At 44.3% G+C, this 20,923-nt stretch overlaps 1 protein-coding gene across 2 annotated transcripts in view; it reads left to right on the top strand.

Moving 5' to 3' along the window:
* The first annotated feature begins 12,970 nt into the window (after positions 1-12,970).
* DSN1 (DSN1 component of MIS12 kinetochore complex) overlaps positions 12,971-20,923 on the top strand; it is a 60,192-nt gene continuing 52,239 nt past the window's right edge. For both annotated transcript variants that reach the window (XM_089651747.1, XM_089651746.1), the window contains exons 1-2: positions 12,971-13,126; positions 20,487-20,716. In XM_089651747.1, the coding sequence (XP_089507873.1) occupies positions 20,563-20,716 (154 nt within the window). In that variant the 5' untranslated portion in view covers positions 12,971-13,126; positions 20,487-20,562. The remainder of the gene's footprint in view (positions 13,127-20,486; positions 20,717-20,923) is intronic.

Genomic DNA, 20,923 nt, shown 5'->3' with positions numbered 1-20,923 from the left:
GGGAGGAAGTCATACGACGTCCTCCCATTCTAACAGTGTATTAGTAGCTCCCAGAGCGCGCAGCGCGGCGATCGGCGTTGCGTTGTCTCCCTCAGAAACAGCGGATCACCGATCAACAGATAGAGCTGAAGATGTCGGCTCGGTCATGTGATCAGCTGTGTCCAATCACAGCTGATCACATATAAATAGGGAAATGCCGGTTTTCGGCATTTCTATCACGCTGACAGCTCATGAGGAGAGGAGAGCCGGTAATCGCCATTCCTCGGAGGGGACATGTACACAGATCATCAGAGCACTGATGATCAGTGTGCCCGGATGATCTGTGTAGCTCCAGCAGGGCCACCCATCAGTGTCCATCAGTGCCAGCTCTCAGTGCTCATCCATGCCACCTGCCAGTGCCCATCAATGCCATATCAGTGCCACATTTCAGTGCCCATCATTGCCACATCAATGCCACATATCTGTGCCCATCTGAGCTGCCTTTCAGTGTCACCCATCAGTGCCAGTCAGTGCCACTTATCAATGCCAGTCAGTGCCATCTATCAGTGCTGCCAATCAGTGCCAGTCAGTGCCGCCTATCAGTGCCAGTCAGTGCCACCTATTAGTGCCCGTCAGTGCTGCCTATCAGTGCCGTCTGTGCTGCCTATCAGTGCCACCAAACAGTGCCAGTCAGTGCCACCAAACAGTGCCAGTCAGTGCCACCAAACAGTGCCACCTATCAGTGCCATATATGAGTGCTGCCTTTCAGTGCCTATCAGTGATGCCTACCAGTTCCTCCTCATCAGTGCCACCTATCAGTGTAGCCTATCAGTGCCCATCACTGCAGCCTCAGTAGCGCACATCAGTGAAGGATTAAAATCACTTATTTACAAAATTTTATAACAAAAACTAAGAAAAAAGGTTTTTTTTCAAAATTTTTGGGTGGTTTTTGGTTTGTTTAAGAAAAAAATACCACCAAAATAAAACTTTATCTGTCACAAAAAAATGATAAAAATTTCATATGGGTACAGTGTTGCATGACCGTGCAGTTGTCATTCAAAGTGCAACAGCGCTGAAAGCTGGAAATTGGCCTGGGCAGGAAGGGGGTATAAGTGCCCTGTAGGCTAGCGGTTAAAATGGGGTGCACTTGTAAAACCACAAAGAACTGTGGCACGGTCAAAAGCTGCCATGACCTAGGGTGGCTGCTGCTGCAGTGCAGAGTACTAACCACCATTCAATCATCTTCCATGTGACAAGCGAGATAGGAGTCAAAACTATAATCTTCTGATCCATAGTCAGACACATTACCCATTGCACCACTGGCCCTGCTGCATCAAGTGTTCCTAACCTCTTTTGATGAACATCCGAAACTGCAGAAGTCTGCAATGTGTATGCGGATCAGAGCTGCAGAGGTCTGCAATGTGTATGTCGATCAGAGCTGCAGAGTGCTGCAAAGTGAATGCAGAGCTTCAGGGGGCCTCAATGTTAATGTTAAGGACTTTGCTGTGAAGTGGAAACTATGATTTGAAGGAACCTGAAGACACTAGTGTAAGAAAGGGAGGAGCGGGGTCATGATGTGAATGACCAGAGTCATTACACATACATTCAATTCAAATCTCTGCTGGAGACAAATTTACTGATCGGACTGTTGTGAATTTTAATTCAGTATCATTGCTTTAAGGCGTAGCGTTATCTATCTACATATACAGAGGGGCAAAAAAGTATTTAGTCAGCCACCAATTGTACAAGTTCGCCCACTTAAAAAGATGAGAGAGGCCTGTAATTGGCATCATAGGTAGACCTCAACTATGAGAGACAAAATGAGAAAAAAAATCCAGACAATCACATTGGCTGATTTGGAAAGAATTTATTTGCAAATTATGGTGGAAAATAAGTATTTGATCAATATGAAAAGTTCATCTCAATACTTTGTTATATATCCTTTGTTGGCAATGACAGAGGTCAAACGTTTCCTGTAAGTCTTCACAAGGTTGGCACACACTGTTGCTGGTATGTTGGCCCATTCCTCCATGCAGATCTCCTCTAGAGCAGTGATGTTTTGGGGCTGTCGCTGGGCAACACGGACTTCCAACTCCCTCCAAAGGTTTTCTATGGGGTTGAGATCTGGAGACTGGCTAGGCCACTCCAGGACCTTGAAATGCTTCTTATGAAGCCACTCCTTCATTGCCCGGGCGGTATGTTTGAGATCATTGTCATGTTGGAAGACCCAGGCACGTTTCATCTTCAATGCCCTTGCTGATGGAAGGAGGTTTACACTCAAAATCTCACGATACATGGCCCCATTCATTCTGTCCTGTACATGGATCAGTCGTTCTGGTCCCTTTCCAGAGAAACAACCCAAAGCATGATGTTGCCACCCCCATGCTTCACAGTAGGTATGGTGTTCTTTGGATGCAACTCAGCATTCTCTCTCCTCCAAACACCACAAGTTGTGTTTCTACCAAACAGTTCTATTTTGGTTTCATCTGACCATATGACATTCTCCCAATCCTCTTCTGGATCATCCAAATGCTCTCTAGCAAACTTCAGATGGGCCCGGACATGTACTGGCTTAAGCAGGGGGACACGTCTGGCACTGCAGGATCTGAGTCCCTGGCAGCGTAGTGTGTTACTGATGGTAGCCTTTGTTACGTTGGTCCCAGCTCTCTGCAGGTCATTCACTAGGTCCCCCCATGTAGTCCTGGGATTTTTGCTCACCGTTCTTGATCATTTTGACCCCACGGGGTGAGATCTTGCGTGGAGCCCCAGATCGAGGGAGATTATCAGTGGTCTTGTATGTCTTCCATTTTCTAATTATTGCTCCCACAGTTGATTTGTTCACGCCAAGCTGCTTGCCTATTGCAGATTCAGTCTTCCCAGCCTGGTGCAGGTCTACAATTTTGTTTCTGGTGTCCTTCGAAAGCTCTTTGGTCTTCACCATAGTGGAGTTTGGAGTGTGACTGTTTGAGGTTGTGGACAGGTGTCTTTTATACTGATAACAAGTTCAAACAGGTGCCATTGATACAGGTAATGAGTGCAGGATAGAGGAGCCTCTTAAAGAAGAAGGTACAGGTCTGTGAGAGCCAGAAATCTTGCTTGTTTGTAGGTGACCAAATACTTATTTTCCACCATAATTTGCAAATAAATTCTTTCTAAATCAGCCAATGTGATTGTCTGGATTTGTTTTCTCATTTTGTCTCTCATAATTGAGGTCTACCTATGATGCCAATTACAGGCCTCTCTCATCTTTTTAAGTGGGAGAACTTGCACAATTGGTGGCTGACTAAATACTTTTTTGCCCCACTGTAATTTACTTAAAAAGTCAGTTGCTATTGCTATACAACCTCCTCGATCCACTACAGTCTGGCATCCATCCCCTACACTCCACCAAAACCATCCTATTCAAAATCACTAATGACCTGCTAACCGCCAAAGCTAATGGCCACTACTCAGTCCTCTTACTCCTCGACCTTTCCGTGGCCTTTGACACAGTTGACCACCCCCTCCTTCTTAATAAACTACACTCCCTTGGCATCAGAGACTCCGCTCTCTCCTGGCTCTCCTCCTATCTATCCCAATGCTCCTTCAGCGTTACCTATAACACCACCACCTCCCCCTCTCCCCCCTCTCTGTTGGGGTCCCCCAAGGCTCTGTCCTCAGGCCCCTTCTCTTCTCCATCTACACCTCCTCCCTCGGCCAACTGATACACTCCCACGGCTTCAACTATCACCTCTACGCCGATGACACGCAAATTTACCTCTCCACCCCTCGCCTGACCCCTTCAGTCTCCGCCCGTATCACCCACCTACTGAACGACATATCAGACTGGATGTTGCTCCATTTCCTCAAATTGAACCTTTCCAAAACCAAGCTCCTGATTTTCCCCCTAGCCCGCGCCCCCCGCCACCCTCTCCATCACGACCAATAACGCCACCTTCAGTCCCATCCCGCAAGCCAAAGTCCTAGGTGTCACTCTAGACTCAAACCTGTCCTTCCAACCCCATGTCCAATCGTTGGCAAACTCATGCAGGCTACACCTCCGCAACATCTCCAAAATATGTAAGTTCCTAACCCCAGACACTACTAAACAACTCATTCACTCCCTCATTATCTCACGTCTGGACTACTGCAACTCCCTTCTCACCAGCCTACCCCAACACAGGCTATCCCCGCTTCAGTCTATCCTGAACTCAGCGGCCAGACTCATCCACCTTACCAACCGCTCCGCTTCTGCCACCCCCTGTCATTCCCTCCACTGGCTTCCGATTGCCCAACGCATTAAATTCAAACTACTAACACAGACATACAAAGCCATTCATAACAATGCCCCAAACTACCTCACCGACCTGATACCCAAATACCACCCTACCCATAATCTTCGCTCCTCACAAGACCTCCTACTTTCTAGCTCCCTGGTCTCCACCTCCCTTGCCCGACTGCAGGACGTCTCCCATCCTCTGGAACTCACTACCCCAATCCATCAGACTGTCACCTACCCTCTTCACCTTTAGGCGTACCCTGAAAACCCATCTCTTCAGGGAAGCCTACCCTGCCCTCACCTAACAGCCAATCTCCTCCACTCCTCCTACCACTCCATCCCCCACAGCCACTTCCTCCTGTACCACTATCCCCTCCCTCCTAGATTGTAAGCTCGAAAGAGCAGGGTCCTTGACCCCCTCGTGTTTTGTTTTGTTACTGTATTGTCTCATGTACTGTCCCCCAATATAATGTACAGCGCTGAGCAAAACTTTTAGCGCTATATAAATACTGTATAATAATAATATTGGATGATTGGTGACAGCAGAAGTGTCTTGCTAATACCATATGTTCTGGTTCATTTGTGACTCCTACAGGCTTTTTCACAAAGGCACATCATGACTGTACTTGTTAAGAAACTTAGGAACTGTACTTGGTGGTAGGATTGGTAATCAAGACAAGGATCAGGTTTCCAGCATTTATTGATTAATTTGATGTTGATCTTAGAGCTTGGCTCAGTGGAAGTCAGAAGTCAGTGCCATGTTCTGTTCCAATGGTATGGCAAGAAAAGATTGATCACGTGATAGACTGTTATTTATATCTGATTAATATCATTGGTGTCTGGTGCTGAAAAAAATAAATCAATTAAATACCCCAATCTGCCTTCAGCCCAGTGCCACATGGCCATGCTCGGCCAGGAATAAAGCCACAAAATAAATGGAGCTTAGGTGAAACAGATGAATATGCTGCAATGCACCAGTCAGGCAGACAGTGACAATGATCAGGAGTTTGAACTATGTATGTCTGGTGAGCCTCGTCTCATAACATAGTGAGAATGCATTGACCTGGTCAGGGACTTACAGTTAGGCCCATATATATTTGGACACAGGCACAATTTTAGTTTTTTTCAAATATATACCAAAACATATCTTTCTATTCTATTGTCCTTTCTATTGTATTCTCTTATTTTCTATTCTAATCTATTCAAATTCAAAATTTATTCTGTTTGAAATTCAAATTTCAGAAGACAACTATATTATTTATATTTTATTCTATTCTATTGTTTTTTCTGTTCTAATCTATATAAATTTATTCTATTTAAAATTTTAATTTCAGAGACAATTCTATTCTATTCTATTGTTTTTTCTATTCTATTCTATTCTATTGTTTTATATTCTATTCTAGGCTATCATTTTCTATTCTCTTATTTTCTATTCTTTCATATTCTATTATTTTCTTTTTTATTCTAATTCATTTGAATTTGATTCTATTCTTTTGTAATCTATTCTTTTCTATTCTATTCTTATATTTTTCTTTTCTATTCTATTTTAATCTATTGGATTTGAATTTATTCTATTTGAAATTTGAAATTTGGAAGACAGTTATATATATATTTTTTTTATTCTATTGATTTTTTTATTCTACTCTATTCTTTTCTATGCTATTCTCTCATTTTCTATTATTTTCTAATCCATTAGATTTTGAATTTATTATATTAAAAATTTGAATTTCAGAAGAAGATATATTGTTTCTATGCGATTCTATTCTATTGAATTCAATGGTATTCTTTTTTTCTATTCTTTTCTATTCTAATCTGTTCCATGCGAATTCAAATTTTTCTACTCGACACTCAAATTTTGGAAGACAGTTATATTTTGCCTATTATTTCTATTTTATTGTTTATTCTATTTTAATCTATTCTATTCAAATTTATTCAATTCAAAATTCAAATTTTGGAAGGCAGTTATTTCATTTTTTAATATTCTATTCTAATCTATTCTATTCTAATCTATTCTATTCTTTTCTGTTCTATTCTTTTATTTTTTATTCTATTCTCTTCTATTCTATTCGAATATATTCTGTTCTTTTATGTTCAATTCTATTCTAATCTATTCTTTTCTATTCTATTATATTCTCTTATTTTGTATTCTTTTCTTTTTTATTCTAATCCATTTGTTTTTGAATTTATTCTATTAAAAATTCGAATTTCGGAAGAAGATATATTGTTTCTATTCGACTCTATTGTATTGAATTCAATGTTATTCTTTTTCTATTCTTTTCTATTCTATTATTTTCTTTTCTATTCTAATATGTTCCATGCAAATTCACATTTTTCTATTCGACACTCAAATTTTGGAAGACAGTTATATTCTCCCTATATTTTCTATTTTATTGTTTATTCTATTCTAATCAAATTTATGCAATTCAAAATTAAAATTTTGGAAGACAGTTGTATTTTTTTCTATTTTATTTATATTGTTTTTTCTATTCTAATCCATTCTTTTATTTTCTGTTCTATTATTTTATTCTTTTCTATTCTATTCAAATCTATTCTGTTCTTCTATGTTCAATTCTATTCTTTTCAATTTCGAATTCAAGTCAAATTCGAGTCAAATTTGAATTTTTTTGCTATTTCGTATTTGTTACTATTGTTATTTGTAATTTCGGATTCATCCAAATTTCAAAACAATTAAAAATTAATCTGAATTTCGAGTCAGAACAAAACATGTCTACTCTTCAGTGATTCATCAGGGCTAAGCCTCAAGGCTGTCTTATTATACAATGGCAATGTACAGCCTTCAAACCCTGTTGGCTATGCTGCACCCATGAAAGAAGCGTATGAGAACATGGAACTGTTGTTGAAGCTCATCCACTTTACCTGGAACATCTGTGGAGATCTAAAAGTAAAGACTCTGTGGGTTTTTGGGGATGGTGTAGGAGGACTTGTGTTGAGGAAGGGGGAAAAAGATTTGTTTTGGAGGGGGGGGATTTTTCTGGGAGGTGGAGAAATTATTTTTGCTAGAGGAGAGAGTGAGCATAAAAATTAGTGCTGGATCTTTATTTTTTTGCAGGAGAGGGAGTGGGAATTTTGATGAAATTGTAAAGCAGGGGAGAGTATTACTCAAGGAGGGAATTTTGCACTCTCCTTACCCCAACACTGTGTATTACACATCCCTGCCTCCTGCCTCTTCCTATGCATTACATAATCCTGTCCTCTGCATTCTCTACATTAATTATTCCTGACCTCTGTATTCCATGCACAACACTCACAATTTGGCGACACCCACTGTTCACCGCGGGGCGCTAAGCTGCATTGCTACTCTCCTTGGGGCACCCACAATTGTCCTAGGTCTCTTACAATCTTATAGTGTATATTCCAAGAAAGTGCTGTGCGCCGCTAAAGAGTTCGGGTTTGGCTTGAAGAAAAGTTGGCAACCCTATGTTGTGGTGATGTGCACACTGAGGAGTTGCCACACCTACATTGTGTGAATCCAAGCTGATTTGAATAAAACTGAAAAAACTGCTGTGCTGTTCACCCCTTATTCATTATAATACAGATAGTAGCCAAAGAGCTGAAAAGAGAGTCTACAGAGCTGAGACAGTTGACAGAGATACAATGGTTGTACATGAACACAGGAGTGCTGTGTTAGGTTGGCCACACACTATACAATTTTCTATCCAATTTTTGCCCAATTTCCTTTAGAATTACCTTCAACTATGTAATGCAAGGATACAAAAAGTGATCACTGCCCCAGTCTATAACTGGCTTTTACAACAAGGAACATGGACGGGCAAAGCATATCAACAAAAAAGAAAGTACCCAGTTCAACTTGTCAGCCAGCTAGCCAACAACCAAATTGACCTGTCTAACAATATGCGTTTAAAAACAGGGGTATAGTCAGCACACATTTACAAATACATACTTAAGCCACAGAGCCACGTCACAGCACCCCGATATTCTGTGGTCCTAACTCTACAAATTTTGAGAGCCCCCATAGTAGAGGCACATGCATTTAATGGACAGACCAAGGACAGGTGAACCTGAAGGAGCCCACCCCTCCTTAAAGGCACGGGAGTGCACCAGACACCCAGCATATAGCACAACGGCAGCCAGGGTGTCCAGTGCATCCACTCACCTACAATACAACAATACAAAAAGTGGTCACTGCCCCAGTCTATAAATGGCTTTTACAACATGGAACGTGGACAGGCAACGCATATCAACAAAAAAGAAAAGAAAGTACCCAGTTCAACTTGTCAGACAGCTAGCCAAATGCATGTGCCTCTACTATGAGGGCTCTCAAAATTTATAGAGTTAGGACCACAGAATATGAAGTGGCTCTGTGGCTTACGTATGTAATTGCAAATGTGTGCTAACTAAACCCCTGTTTTTAAACGCATAAACGGTCTTACCTATGGAAGGATGCTGTGACCTGCAAGTACAGCTTCAATGTCTCAGCTACATCAAAGGGCTGAACTTCATTTTTGCCAGAGGCTCTAAACATTGGCAGGACAATCTCTTGGTTTTCGTGGAAGACCGAGGTCACTTTAGGATTTTAACTTAGTATAGGAATGAGGACCACTCAAATGTCAAAAATGCTTCTTTGCAGCCAAGGATTCCGATTTCAGTGACTCTTTTTGGTGATGTAACTGCCACCAGAAAAGCCTTCTTGATGGAGACCCCCCTAACTATGGGTGAACCAGCCGACTCTGGGATGATTCCAGAGAAGAAGTGAAGGACAAGCGGGAGGTCCCACTTAGGGAACCTCGGTTTTCTCTGGGGCCTCAACCTTACCACCCCCTTGAAGAGAGTGGTCAACCCATAATACTCCAGTGAAGGCCGAGATGGTTGACAATTGAACCCTGAGGGTGCTGACCAACAGGGATAGATCCAGGCCTGACTGTAGGAATCCCAGGACATCCTGAACCCTTAGATTACTATAGGATTCACCCATGGTCGAGACAAAGTCCACAAACTTAGACCAGACTCTTACATAGATACTCTTGGTACTTGGTCTCCTGGCATTCATCACGGTAGGGATGACTTCAACCAGACAGCCTAAATCCTCCAGCCCCCCCAAGAACCAGACCATTAGATGAAACCGGGTTGGGCAAGGGTGAAGAATGGCCCCCTGTGACAGCAGGTCCGGCCTGAGAGGGAGAGAAACCGGATCCCGAATGCTGAGCTGCGTCACTAAGGAAAACAATGGTTTGCTTGGCCAGTACAGAATTACGTCCACTACCTCCACTGCTTCTGCTCTGAGCCTTCAAAAAAACCTAAAAATAGCAGGGATCAAGGGAAAAACTTATAGGCTGTGCAAAATCCCCACTGATCCATCACAGCATCCATCCCGAAGGCCTAGGGACAGCGGACAGTGTGATATAATACATCTCCAGTTTCCTATTGCACGAGGAGGCAAACAGGTCGACTTTCGGACTGATCCTGAGGGTCAGCATCCACTTGAAGACTTCCGTGTCAAGAAACCACTCATTGTCTAATTGAACCCTGGATAGGAGTCTGCTTGCGAGTTCTGGACTCCAGTACCGTATATTGCCGATATAATGGACAGGTTTGTCTGAGCCCAGGTCATGATTGGCTCTACCTCCCGCAAGAGGGACGACTGCCGTCGTATTGTCGGACCTCAGGAGGACCGATTTCTCCTGTGTTAGGTGCTGAAAGGCCAGTAGAGCACAGAACGCTGCTCACAATTCTAGGACATTCAACCCCAACCTGTTGGAGGGAAAACTCCATCTGCCCTGAGCTATCTCTGACCGGCAGAGAGCGCCCCATCCGGAGTTTCTGGCATCCTTGTGATTGTGACCCAAGAGATGGGGGCAATCGAGTGGCAATTGAGCAGATTCTTCCGTTGTAGCCACCAAGGAAGGCTCTCCTTCATAGACAGAGTTATAAATAACTTGACCCATGTTGCATGGGTTCCATTGTTGAAGAAAGCCCTTTTGGAAGGGTTGCATTCTCCACTGCGTCCACTTCACCATCGGCGCTGCGGCCACCATGGTTCCAATGTATTTCAGGCATTGGAGCCCAAAGATGTGAAGAGGACAGGGCAGGCAGTATTCTGCTCTGGATCACTGGAATCTTCACCAAAGGCAGGGAGATGGTGGTGGTGACAGTGTCGAGATGAGCTCCAGGAATATTAGAGACTGTGTGGGTTCCAACTGGCTCTTCTCAATGTTCACCAACCACCCAAACTCGAGAAGGGTTGATATGACATTGGCCCTGTACTGTAGCAGCTGTTCTCTGTCTTGGGATAGTAGGAGCAGGTCATCTAGGTAATGGTGCAGGCGAATGCCTCTGATTCTGATCAGGGCCACAACCACCAAGACTTTTGAAAACACACAAGGCGACATTAAAAGCCCAAAGAGAAGACAACTGAACTGGAGATACCGTTGGTCCACAGCAAACCGGAGGAACGTCTGAAATCTTTTGCTATGGGCACATGAAAATAGGCATCCTTCTGAATCTATAGACAGGAGCCAGTCGCCTGGTTGAATTGCTTGTTGAATTGTGAACAGCATCTCCATTTTGAATTTTTACGTCTTGATAAAGGAATTTAGATGGGTAAGGTCTATGACAGGCCTCCAAGCCCTGTCTCTCTTCTGGACCTAAAAGAGGGGCGAATACATGCCCTGAAATCTTCACCCTCAGGAACCGTCACAACAGCACCCTGTGCCAGTAGACAGTCCACGTAAGACAGCAGGATTTGCCTGCTTTGACTGGAATGTGAAAGGGCTGTAGGGATGAACTTGAAATGAGGAGGGCTCTTGAACACCCAAGCATGCCCTGAAGATACCGTGCTGACGGCCTAGAAGTCCCGGATTGAAGCTGCCCAAACATGCTGAAAATGGCAAAGGCATGGCCCCACCTGGCCTGCCTCAGCAGACCTAATCTCAAAAAGACTTTGTGACCTCACAACCTCCAGAAGTCGAGCCCTTGGTGGACTTCTGAAAAGATAACCGGCTTCTTCTCAGCTTCTCTTGAATTCGCAGCCTGGCTTGTGAAGACATGCATCCCTTGCATGTTCCAAGGCTTGTCTTCTGGGCTGCACCCTCTTCTGGCCTAGCAGGCGCTGATCCTAGGGCAGGAAACCAGACCTCCTGCTAGTAGCCCGGGCTATAGCGCTGTCCAGTTTGTTCCCAAACAGGGAAGAACCCTCAAAAGGAATCTTGCACCATGCCTGCTTAGAAGCCAGATCGGCCAAAGCCACAACACACATTTGGCTGTAACTGAGGACAGCATAACCCGAACCAGCAGGCAGGTAAGGTCGATCGAGGCCTCCCCCAAAAAGGCAGATGCCAACCTCAGATCCAGAATGGCGGAGTTCCTGCCCACCTCTACCGGAACTCCTCTGAGAGCTGCATCCATGTCATCTGACCACACTTCCATAGCTTTAGATAAGGAAGCTAGGGCAAGCACCGGCTTGTAGGCCATCCCTGCCGTAGTGTAGATTTGCTTCAGATAGGAATCAATACTCCTTTCCAGGTTGTCCTTGAAGGACACAGAATCCTCGAGAGGGAAGGCAACATGATTACCTAGCTTCATCAAAGCTGCATCCACCAGAGGGGCTGATCCTAAATATTTGATGTCTTCTGACTTGAACGGATAGAGCTTGGCTGACTTGTTCAGTAAGGCGGTCCTCCTTTCGACATTACTGCACTCCTCAGTTGGTTAAGTATTGTGCTGTGCTGGAGGTTAATTATTGTTCTGTGCTTGGGGCTAATTATGGTGCCAGGCTGGGTGTTTATTTTTGTTTCATGCTGGGGGTTATTTATGCTAGTCTGGCCTTTACGCTTGCTGGGGTTATTGCTGACCCTGGCACTTGCTGGGGGGTATCATTGCTGATCCCATTTGGGCTTATTTTACTCCAGCAATCATGCCCCAAGTCCCTATTTTGTTTATACAATGGAATACACCATGACAAAACACACACTTTTGGCCACACCCACCTTTGGCCACTCCCATAGCGCATTAGCACTCCCATGTATACTTTCAGCACCCCCAAAAATAATTATCTGCAGCTGCCCCTGAAGAGGAGTCCTGTAGTGGCTGTAGTCACGTGGCCTGCTCCGTGGACACCCTCCGGAGGGGCTATTTCACGGTAGATACACAAATCTAAATGCCTGGATGAGGGGGATTTACAGCGGTGTGTTGTGTTACAGCAGAGAAGTGGCGGCCCCTATCTATCATGGGACATAAGGGGGCTTCCATCCATTCAGTGGTATACACGCTTCTTGTCCTAAGGTGGGCATATTGGGGGGTTCATGTGTGCAGGGAGGCTCGGACTTACCATTGGCTAGAGATAGGAGCTATGTGATTGGACAGCACTTCTGATAAATACACCGTGTGTGGTCACATGACAGGAAACCTTTCCCCTCACATCCATCGGAGGAGAGTGCTGTCATGAGGGAGAAATAAAGGCTGGCGGCTGTCACCATGACCAACAGCTAGGTGGCGCGCCTCTCATATGGTTCCGCCCCCTCTTTGGGTGTGGGGTTTTCCCATTCGCGCTCATCCAGCGAGTGCAGGTCAGGTGTATCTGTATAACCAGATGTAGCTTTATGGGATAGAACGGAATTGCTTGCTGTGGGACGCCCACCTGACTCTAGTCTCTGGGCGTGGCTTGCTACTCCAAGAGCGCCACATCCTCGCGCACCTCCTTCCCGCCAAAATACTTTGAACATATCCATTCAACTGCGCAGGCGCACCAGCCGCTTTGCTATGCAAGCCGGCCAGACTTTTCCCAGCACGCCTAAATGCACAGTTCCACCAATCACATTCTTCGTCTCGCAGGCTGTGGGCCGGATTAGAGTCGCGCTGCTATTGGCTAATTGTATCCAGTGAGCGGGCCGTGTATCCGGGTGTCTGGAGATGGTGAGTGGTGTGCTGTACACAGAAGAGGGAGGTCGGAGTAGTCTGTTGTGGTGTGCGCTGGCTCCGTTGGGAAATGTGTGTAGAAGGAGTGCTGTGAATGGCGGCTGTGTAGGAGAGCTGAGCAATGGACAGTCCCAGCTAAATACACTCTGAAGGGCCTGTGGACCTGGAATCCATCCTCTGCTCCTCAGTTGACTCTATAATCTCATGTATACAACTTTCTAACAAAGCACTATGGGGCTTGCCTCACACATGTGCGCACACGCGTTTCCTTTCGTCATGTGTAAGAAGTCCCTGACTCTTCCCAAAAATGCGCCATGGTAGCAGATGCATGGGGGTGCTGTAAACAGCCAATGGCACCCCCACATGTTTACTACAAAGCAGTGCATTTCTCTACCGGGCTTCTCAGAACATGCAGAGGGGGTGCCATTAAAGTGGAGTTCCATCCAAAAGGGGAAGTTCCACTTTAAAGATTGGTTCCCCGCTCCCCATTAAGGATTGGCACTTTTGGGGAGCGGGTACTCAAAATTGACAAGTACCCACTTCCACTGCGATCGCCTAGGTCAGTGGTGGGCAACCTTTTTTTTCAACTGAGCCAAATCTTGCCAAAACCACAATTGAAATTTATTTTGAGAGCCACATTTTTAAAACTGAAAATACATAGGATGGTACACTGTTTTTAGTTTCAATAAGTTTTTATAGTAATTCATCCCCCATAGTAATTCATCCCCCATATAGTAATTCATCCCCCATATAGTAATTCATCCCCCATATAGTAATTCATCCCCCATATAGTAATTCATCCCCCATATAGTAATTCATCCCCCATATAGTAATTCATCCCCCATAGTAATTCATTCCTCATAGTAATTCATCCCCCATAGTAATTCATTCCTCATAGTAATTCATTCCTCATAGTAATTCATTCCTCATAGTAATTCATCCCCCATATAGTAATTCATCCCCCATAGTAATTCATCCCCCATATAGTAATTCATCCCCCATATAGTAATTCATCCCCCATATTAATTCATCCCCCATATTAAGTCCCCCCTGTGTCAATTCACTTACCTTTGCTCCGCGCGTTCCTGCGCCGTTCCGGTCTTCAGGGCGGACTGTGAGAGGAGCCTAGCTCCTCTCACGTTCGTCACGCTGCCCCGCCTACACACATCCTGACAGCCAATCACTGGCTATCAGGATGTGAGTGGCAGCGAGACTGGCCAATCATTGCATTTGAACGCGCTGCCCTGGCTGGTTTTTTTTGGATCACGCTGCAGAGTCCCTGCCGCCCGAGAGGAGGGAGGGGAGCGGGCGCCCGCCACACAAGAGCCGCATTAAAGCGTGTAAAGAGCTGCATGTGGCTCGCGAGCCGCGGCTTGCCGACCCCTGGCCTAGGTGATCGAAAGCGGAAATTGTCCTCCTACCCTCCCTCCCCGAAGTCTTGTGGGACACGTGACAGGTTCCAGAAGACAACAGGGCCATTCAGGAGGCGCAGTGCTACTCGCACATGTGCAGTGGGCACCCGGCTGTGACGCCGCAAGGTGTCACAGCCGGTGCCCACACTGAAGATGCCCGTCGCCTAGAATACAGGACAGCCGGTGAAACGGGATGCTGCGGGGACACCGTGGGACAGGTGAGTGGCTGTTTTTTAAAAGTCAGCTGCTACAGTTTTTGTAGCTGCTGACTTTTATTTTTTTTACAAAGTGAGTGGAACTCCGCTTTAACTCCTACCCCTGGTTCCTATCTGTGCGGGTGGTGCCGCAGCGGGACCAGAACGAATACCTGCAGCCGCACCGAGGAATGCGGGACCCATTAATTCTAATGGCACGCCGCCCGTACTGGAAACCTCAGATCCTGTGCGGGCTGCGATTTTCAAAGTAGTGCAGGGACTTCTTCCCTGTGTGTCCCAAGGCACAGGAGTCCATCCAAATGAATGGGCTGTCATGCCTGTGCAAATGGTGGACCGGCACAGATGTGAACCAGGGCTTAGCCAGCGCAGCAAACCCGTGATCCGTGCACGCTTTCCACACTTAGTTCAAAACGCACTGAGCTTGCGGTCTGCAGCGGATGTCAGTGCAATGTCCACACTAGGCCGCTGTGTGGGAAACCTGCATGTCCACAGACATGGGTCAGAGCTGTAAACCGCTAATTGAGGCCTACAGGATGTCTTTTTGTATGGACCATAAAAGAAAACTTTACAGATGAACACTTCCCTCTGACCTATCCCAACACAATGACAAAATACGTCAGTTCTGTCACACATGATGTGTAAGGTAATTAAAGTGTTTCTAAACCCCAGACCCTGCATTCACTATATCTGGTCTCCCACAGTACACACATGGAAATGCAAATATTTTAGTAAATATAAACTAAATAGCTTTTCTGATCAGCAGTCTTGTGACTTCAGCAGAGCACTGGTTAAAGCTTGGAGGAGTTTTCTTTCTGCTCTAGGAGAATGTGAAACCTCTGACCCTCTGTCTGAAAAGTGCTGATTGGCCCTGTGCTGATCACATGCACCCTCCCAAGAAAAAAACCATCCTCTCTAGCAATACACATCAAACTGAGCATGTGCTTGTGACCACGGTTCAGTCTGTATCAGGTGCTCATTTCAACAAGAGGAGGGGCAGAGAAGAAAGGATCAAACAGCCTTTTTGCTAGTGCACCAAAATGAAAATTAAGGTAATGAAAATTCAGGATGCACTTGGCTGAAAACCAAAATGGACAGTTTTTTAGAAATTAATATAGATTTTTTTGAAAAAAATACACTTTGATTAAGAAAAAAATTATACCTCAATATTTTTGTAAAATAAGATGTTATGGTGAGAAAATAGATAACCAACATGTCACGCTTTAAAATTGCGCACGCTCGTAGAATGGCGTCAAACTGCGGTACTTAAAAATCTCCATGGGTGATGCTTTAAAAATGTATGGTAATGAAGCGAGCACTCTAAAAACAGGTAGCAGCTAGAACACTAAAGGAAATCACAACAACCTTAAAAATGCAAATGGCTAAATAAAGTGCAGCGCTAAAAAGAAATGAATAGGGAAAACTCAGATAAATGAAATAAAATATAATAAAAGTTTGTTCAATTTATATATATATATATATATATATATATATATATATATATATATATATATATAATCGTCCACTTGACTGAATGTAGTAAATGGCACCAATGATATTTTCCACAACAGCAGATATCTTCAAAGCCAGTGACAGGAAACAAATGGCAAAAATGCACACTCACCGACTGCACATAGGAAATGCGCATATATATATATATCCACCAGATTGGGTATGTACAACATGCAGATGGTGGGCTTCCTTCAGGAGAAAAAGGTCAGGCTTGGGTGTAGTGATAATCTGCTGGGTCCAGAGGTCTCCTTTAGGATATGTGGGTATTCAGCCTGGATACAGGGCTCCCTACTCTGGATATTGGATGGTATAGGGGATTGCTCTGTGGGTTTAACAGCTCCTCCAATAAGGAGCCAAAGAAGAAGGGGTGCCAATAGTGTAGTAACTTCAGTAAATTTATTGGATGTACATGATTAAAATCATAAGTGAACAAAGGGTGAAGGTACAGTACAAAATGTGAAGCTATTAAATGCAGAGTACTGCAGCACTGACCCTTAAGCAAGATGGCCGCCGGATCTCCTCCTGGTTTCGGCGTTGATGCCGTCACACACTGTCAGCCCCTCCTGAGGCCTTTCGTGCTAAGGCACATCATCAGAGGGGGAGGCTAACAGCCGTGTGACTGACGTCTGGTGTTTAAATAGCGGTAATGGTGCATGCGCATTACCGCGCCGCCATTTTCACAAAGAACTTGAAACTGCGCATGTGCGCTTTCAGAGATGCCATTTTGCTGTGGATGGATTCAGCAATAGGACACACTCAGCAGAGTAGTGTCAAACTCTATGTAAGCTGCCGACAGCTTGAAGCTTTAAAAATGTCTACAGGTTACCAGTGTAACATTACAGGGGAGGTCTAGTGCAAGAATTATTGCTCTTGCTCTGACTGGTGATACCTCACGTGTGTGGTTTGAACACCGTTTACATATGTGGGCATGGCCTATGTATGCATTCACCCACACGAAGGGGACGCGTTAAACTTTTTAAAAATGATTTTATGTTTTTTTGTTTGTTTTTTGCACTGTCCCTTGAAAAACAAATTAGATCACTTTTATTCTTATCACAAGAAATGCATGCATCCCCTGTGATAGAAATAATTAGTGACAGGTCCTCTTTATGGAGAGAGATGGGGTCAATAAGACCCCACATCTCTCCTCTGCAATGTAAAGCATTAGATCAAAAAAAGCACTGATCTAATGCGTTTAAAAAAAAAAAAAAAAAGTTCCGGAAATGACATCGCTCCGGTCCTCCAAGGGCATAGAGATGAGTGGAGGCCATCTTTCCTTCACTAATCTATGCCCAGCGCAGGGATCGTTTGATGGTTTCTCAGGTAAAGCTGAGAACTACTGAGCGGCAGTCAGTGGCGGCGAGGGGGCAGGGTTTTTTCGGCACCAGTATTGGTGCTTTTTTTTTTATATCGGCCAATGGGGGTGTTTTCGACCAAAACGTTTCAGCCACCGAAATATTGGTGCACCCCTAGGGAATATTATACGAAACAAATCAAGGTCATACATGAGTAAGCTAGCACATACAATGAGAGAGATACTAGTCTCCTATCTCCTGGATGACAGACCCATCCAAAATACTGTGTTTGGCATCCCTGGACACAAAATATAATGCTGAACAATAATCTTCCAGTCATTAGAATGTAACCTGTATATAGTGGAAGATATTAATATTAGTTTAAAAATGTGTGTAAGGGAGTGCTACAGTACAGTCATAAAACATAACCTCCCAGCCACCCTTTCAACTGGTTAATTGGTCAGATGACCTATATCAACACCCCCCTTGATGTCAGATAAAAAGATTACCAGCAGATTTGTTGGCTCTCGGTTTAAAGCGACACTAAAGGTTGTGTTGTTTTTTGTTGTTTTTTTTTTTGGGGGGGGGGCAATAACAAAGATGTTATACTCACCTACTGTGTGCAGTGGTTTTGCACAGTGCAGCCCAAATCTTCCTCTTCTTGGGTCCCTTGCCAGTGCTCTTGGCTCTCTCTGTTGGGTGCCCCCATAGCAAGCAGCTTGCTATGGGGGCACCCAAGCAGACGTGCTCCCAAGCCACTGCTTCTTGTGTCCATTCACACACGGAGCTGTGGCTTCCCCCCCCCCCATTGGCTGACTGGCTAGCTGTGATTGACAGCATCGTGTAACTTCTGGCTCCATTCGCTGCATTGAACTGAGTCGGAAGTGGGAGCGGGTACCTGTCGAAAGGTGCCAAATGCGGCAGTGGATGGGGGGAGGAGGCAGAGAAACGGTGCTTCCACTTTTGGGTGGAACTCGGCTGTAATTAACAAAACCCAGTGACAATCGCTCTGAGGCTGCTGGCACCTAGATTGTGGTCCCACAAGCTGGAAAATCTCTGTGCAGGGTGCTGCTGAGTGGCATTGTTACAAAAGTGACAGCACGTTGTGAGATTGGCTGGTCCTTGTCATGAGTTGGTGAGAATGGCAGGGGTCGGGCACTGCGTTCTTAACAGCCATGACATTCTTCAGCAAGGGCAGATGATTCATGCACCATTTACTGCCTGGAATCTTCTGCCCTTAGCTCAGACATGCAGGCAGGAGGGTGTGTTTAACTAAGAAAGCCCTTCCTCTCCTCCTGAAGACTCCTGTGATGTATGACATCATTTGCTTAGGCATGGAAACCAGGAATTAACTAAAGAAATGTGAAAAAAAAGTTTAAAACCAGTAAATATATTATACCTTCCTATCTATTTACAAATGCTAGCAGCATAAGAGTTAAAAATAGTCAATGTTGTCTGAGAGGATGAAGTTCTGCTTTAATAAGTCAGTTCATACACCGGGAACGCTAAATATATAAAGTGGTTGTAAAGGCTGAAGGTTTTTTTTTTTTTTTTAACTTCATGCATTCTAACCTACCTGAGCCCCCTCTCAATCCAGCGATGTTCACGCAAGCCTTGGCTCTCCTGGGTCTCTCCCGTCATTGGCTAAGACAGCAATGGGAGCCAGTGGCTCCTGCTGCTGTAAATTTCAGCCAGTGAGCCAATGAGGAAAGAACCGGACCGAGCAGCAGCTGTGTGTGAATGGTCACACAGAGCAGTGGCTTGGGAGAGAGCCTGCTCAAGTGCCCCAATAGCAAGCTGCTTGCTGTGGGGGCACTTGGTGGGAGGAGCCAGGAGCGTAAGCTGGGAATCCAAGAAGAGGAAGATCAAAACTGCTCTGTGCAAAGCCACTGCACATAGCAGGTAAGTATAACATGTTTGGAAAGACAGTTTTGTTGTTGTGTTTTTTTTTGTTTTTTTTTAATAATTGCTTTGAGGACCAATCTAAATGTACTCCTTTGGTTGGGAATGTGCAGCAGACTCGGGCGTAGGCCTACACTGGCTTGTTGTTATGAAGTTTAATAGCTAGTGTTTTATTGGAGTGGCTTCAAGGCAGGGTTGAACAGTCACCTGTCTCAAAGATCTTCAGGATCTTGCTGTAACGCTGTATACGTTCATATAACATATGAGGAGCATGAAAGGTCTAACCTATTTTTAGTGGTGATTTCATCCTCCCCAAATTTTCTGCTGCTTTATCTCTAGTTGTTTAATTCCCCTCAAACATTACTGCAAGTGACTTTTAATATTCCCATAGCCAAAGTCAAATGTTATAGTTTATTAGCATTTATATATGAATGGGTGGGACTTGGTATATCCTTTTCAACATCCAATAAATACTTTGTAACAGGGTGTAGCTAGTCCATACCCCCAGCTGCCTTACTATTACAGCATGGGTTTAGGTTGTGTGTTGTCATGTTTTAAAATATATGTAAACCCTTACCTTGTAAAACAACCCACACTGTTTAAAATTGAATGAAAGCTTAAACATATGTGTATAGATATAAAAATAATTATGAATAACGTTCCCCTTTTTTTTCTTTTTTTTTTATAAGTTATCACATACCCTATATTCTCAGCTGCGTAGAGAGTTGGGGGCGGAGGAACAGCAGCACATAAGTCTTTCCAGAGAATGGCTTTTGAGGGATCTGATCATTGGAGGAGAGCAGGTGGAGTTCCCAGCACACCTAGAGAACTGACCACACTTTTTTTTTCTTTTTCATGCCTAGTAGAGGGACTGGCAGGAACAGCAGGGAGTTCACACAAAGGAAGCAATACAAAGAGAACAGGATACTTTTTCATATAAGTACATGGTACAGCAGGCACATATTGGGAATATGAAATACGATGTTGGGTTTACATATTCTTTAAGACTATTTTTATTCTTTAGGTGTGAATGAAGAGGTCTTTGCACCCAGAGACCGCTCGCACTTTCTTGGACCCAAAAAACACTGCCATGTCCCAAAATGGCCTCTACTGAAAACAGAGCGAGAACCAGCCCAAACAACTTGTCTTTTCAAGACTCTTCCCCAAGTCCTCGTGCTAGAAGGAAATCTCTACGAAGATCGGTTGGAAAGAAACGCCGGAGGACACTACCACCTATTTATCACAATACCTCAAGTAAGTGACGTATCAGAGATCAACACGTTTTCTAAAATCCATTCCCTTGATGTTTTGTCCCACAATCAAAAAAAATTAAAAAATTCAGTGATTTAGAAGAATGAGAAATTTTTTTTTTTTTTTTTGTGGTTGTGATAGCCGAATAGCTTAGAACCATGACTCATTGAGGGCAGAGAGAACAACAAACATGTTTTCTGGAATAGATTT

The sequence above is a fragment of the Staurois parvus genome, unplaced genomic scaffold (genome assembly GCF_062004578.1).
Source record: "Staurois parvus isolate SC_StPar_1 unplaced genomic scaffold, SC_StPar_1.0 ptg000662l, whole genome shotgun sequence".
NCBI classification, from domain to species: Eukaryota; Metazoa; Chordata; class Amphibia; order Anura; family Ranidae; genus Staurois; species Staurois parvus.
The sequence above is the reverse complement of the archived record's forward strand: the minus strand, read 5'-3'. Positions and strand labels throughout refer to the sequence as shown.